The sequence below is a fragment of the Penaeus chinensis genome, chromosome 9, assembly GCF_019202785.1.
Source record: "Penaeus chinensis breed Huanghai No. 1 chromosome 9, ASM1920278v2, whole genome shotgun sequence".
Taxonomy (NCBI): Eukaryota; Metazoa; Arthropoda; class Malacostraca; order Decapoda; family Penaeidae; genus Penaeus; species Penaeus chinensis.
Window position 1 is genome coordinate 16,378,391 of NC_061827.1, and position 2,500 is coordinate 16,380,890.

A 2,500-nucleotide genomic window follows, 5' to 3' on the forward strand; every position below is an offset into this window, starting at 1 on the left:
AAGGCCTCGCCAGCAGCTCTGACGTCGACAGCAGGAGGCAAGTCGAGCACCGCAGCGCCAAGCCTTGGAGGGAAGAGCAGCGGCAGTGCAGACGGTGGAGGAAGCAGCGCCAACGGAGGGGGAGGCGGAGGCGGAGGAAGTAGCCTAACAATGTCCAAGACGCAGAGCACACTCCTCAGCCAAGACAAGCCGAAGGAGGCGCTCGCGAAGCCGTCGCAGCTCGCCAAGACGTCCACCACAGAGACCACCAGCTTCATGGAAATGAAGAAGGACCCCGAGAAGGAGCAGGAGAAGTCCAGCAGCGGCATCGAGAGCGAGGACGAGAAGCGGGACAGCAGCTCCAGCCTGCCCAAGATCGAGCCTCCGCCTCTTTCGGCCAACAAGAGGTCCCCGCCGACGGAAGCGCTGAAGAAGATCCCTGAGCAGAGCCTCCTGGACGCCGACAACAGCGACCCGCTACTGGCGCTGCCCGTCATCCACCCTGTCCCCGCAGACTCCGTGGCCGCCATCCTGGGCTCCGGCCAGAACTCGGGCGTCCCCAGCGCCTTGTCGTCCCCTTTGACTGACATCCCCATAGTGCCCCCTCCCCCGACGTCCTCCGCGCCCTTCCAGCCTGGCCTAAATCCCCTGGCCGCGTCCACGCCCTTGACGCCCACCACCGCAGCCGCCATCGAAGCCATCGCTCCGCCGGCCGCCTTCGCCGACAACCCGCTCTCGCCTCAGAGGCCCACCACGCTGGATATCAAGCCCACAACGCCCACCCTGAGCACCTACGACTGCGTGGTATCCATGGACACAAACGACCTGCGATTCATGGACGAGAGTTCGGTGGTCGTGCCGTCGCCCGTCGTCGAGAGCCCTCCGTCGTCCTCCTGGACGCACCACGACGGCACTGCATCCCCAGAGGATTCCTCCCGCCGACTGGAGGCGCCGACGGCCGCCCCGTCCCCGTCAGCGACCCTCACGCCCACGCCTGTTCCCTCCAACAGTGGCAACGGGTCACTCCGAAATGGCCTGGACTCCAACGCCTCGACGCCGAAGCCTCCGTCGCCGCCCTCAAAGAACTCCACTTCAGGCTCAAGCCCGCCCCTCCCGCCTCCGCCCACGCCGGTCAAGGAGGCCGCCAAGCCGGCCGCCGCGGTGAAAAAGGTCCCAACCCCGCCCCTGAGGGATCCTGCGACAGCCATCACCCTGGCGCCGTCCGCTTTGCCCCCGCAGATAGCGGTAGTGCCGGCGAAGGCTCAGAGCAACAGCGCGCCGGCGCCCGCCAAGCCCGCCAACGGTGGCCCCGTGAGCGCTTCCTGCAGCAGCCCCTTCAAGACGCCCAGGGGCCGCAGTGTTGAGGCTGAAGGCTGCCCGGACGAGGACAAGGCCCAGAACAAAAAGGACGTGCTCAAGAACCTTGGCAAGAAGATTCGCTTCAAGAAGAAGAAGAAGGAGCAGGAGGAGAAGAAGTCCAAGTCGCAGAACCGCGCCAACAAAGCCCTCAAGACGATCTCGGTGATCATGGGCGCCTTCGTGGCCTGCTGGACGCCCTACCACATCATCGCCATCATGGAGTCCGTCTGCCTGTGCACCAACGTCCACGTGTACATGTTCTTCTATTTCCTGTGCTACGCCAACAGCCCCATCAACCCGTTCTGCTATGCCTTGGCGAACCAGCAGTTCAAGAAGACGTTCACGAGACTTCTGAAGGGAGATTTCCACATCACATAATGTTATGTTCATAGTGCCGTTTATTGTTGTTCACTAGAGTTTAAATTCGTGGTGTTACCTTATTTCCTCCCATCCCCCATATTTTTGTACATTGTAAAGTACTAGAATAGATCGTCCAGTAGGATAAATACACTGTACTTCACACGCAAGCTGGTTATGAAGTGGGACCTAATTGTAAGAAAAAAATAATAACACAAGCTCAGTGTAAGTTAAGGTCTAAGGCACACGATGGTAGGAGTAAAATAGTACAGATGCGGACAGTATTTCTAGTGAAATTTCAATTCTTAGCATAACCCTTACTTCCTTACCTATGCAATAGCGGCCTGTGGTTTTAGGAGTTGCAATTCACGTCTAATCGATACTCCCTTTTATGATTTATCAGAAAAAAATGAGTCAGTTTAATCAACAAATATGATTCATAAGTAATCTGTGATAACATGAACGAGTTGTTGATTCAAGAATGTACACAGAAAATGCAAATAAAAAGTGCACAATTTAAGGTTGGAAATCTGCAAAACAGGATATTTTAAACACAGCTTAAAGCACAGAAAGTTGCCGAAGGAAATTCGTTATGACTTCCATGGAACTCTTGACCCTGCTTACGCAATCAAACTGCATATGAGAAAACATTAATAAAGAAATGAGTTTACACGACTTCTTTTTTTATTATTTCTCTCTCTCTCTTTCTCTCTCTCTCTCTCTCTCTCTCTCTCTCTCTCTCTCTCTCTCTCTCTCTCTCTCTCTCTCTCTCTCTCTCTCTCTCTCTCTCTCTCCCTCTTTCTCT

At 55.7% G+C, this 2,500-nt stretch overlaps 1 protein-coding gene across 1 annotated transcript in view; it reads left to right on the forward strand.

Annotated features, from left to right (window-relative positions):
* The window catches only part of LOC125028683, a 21,271-nt gene extending 19,293 nt beyond the window's left edge, over positions 1-1,978 (forward strand). The window contains exon 5 of the mRNA XM_047618158.1: positions 108-1,978. Within this exon, the coding sequence (XP_047474114.1) occupies positions 108-1,716 (1,609 nt within the window). The 3' untranslated portion in view covers positions 1,717-1,978. The remainder of the gene's footprint in view (positions 1-107) is intronic.
* The last annotated feature ends 522 nt before the right edge of the window (positions 1,979-2,500 follow it).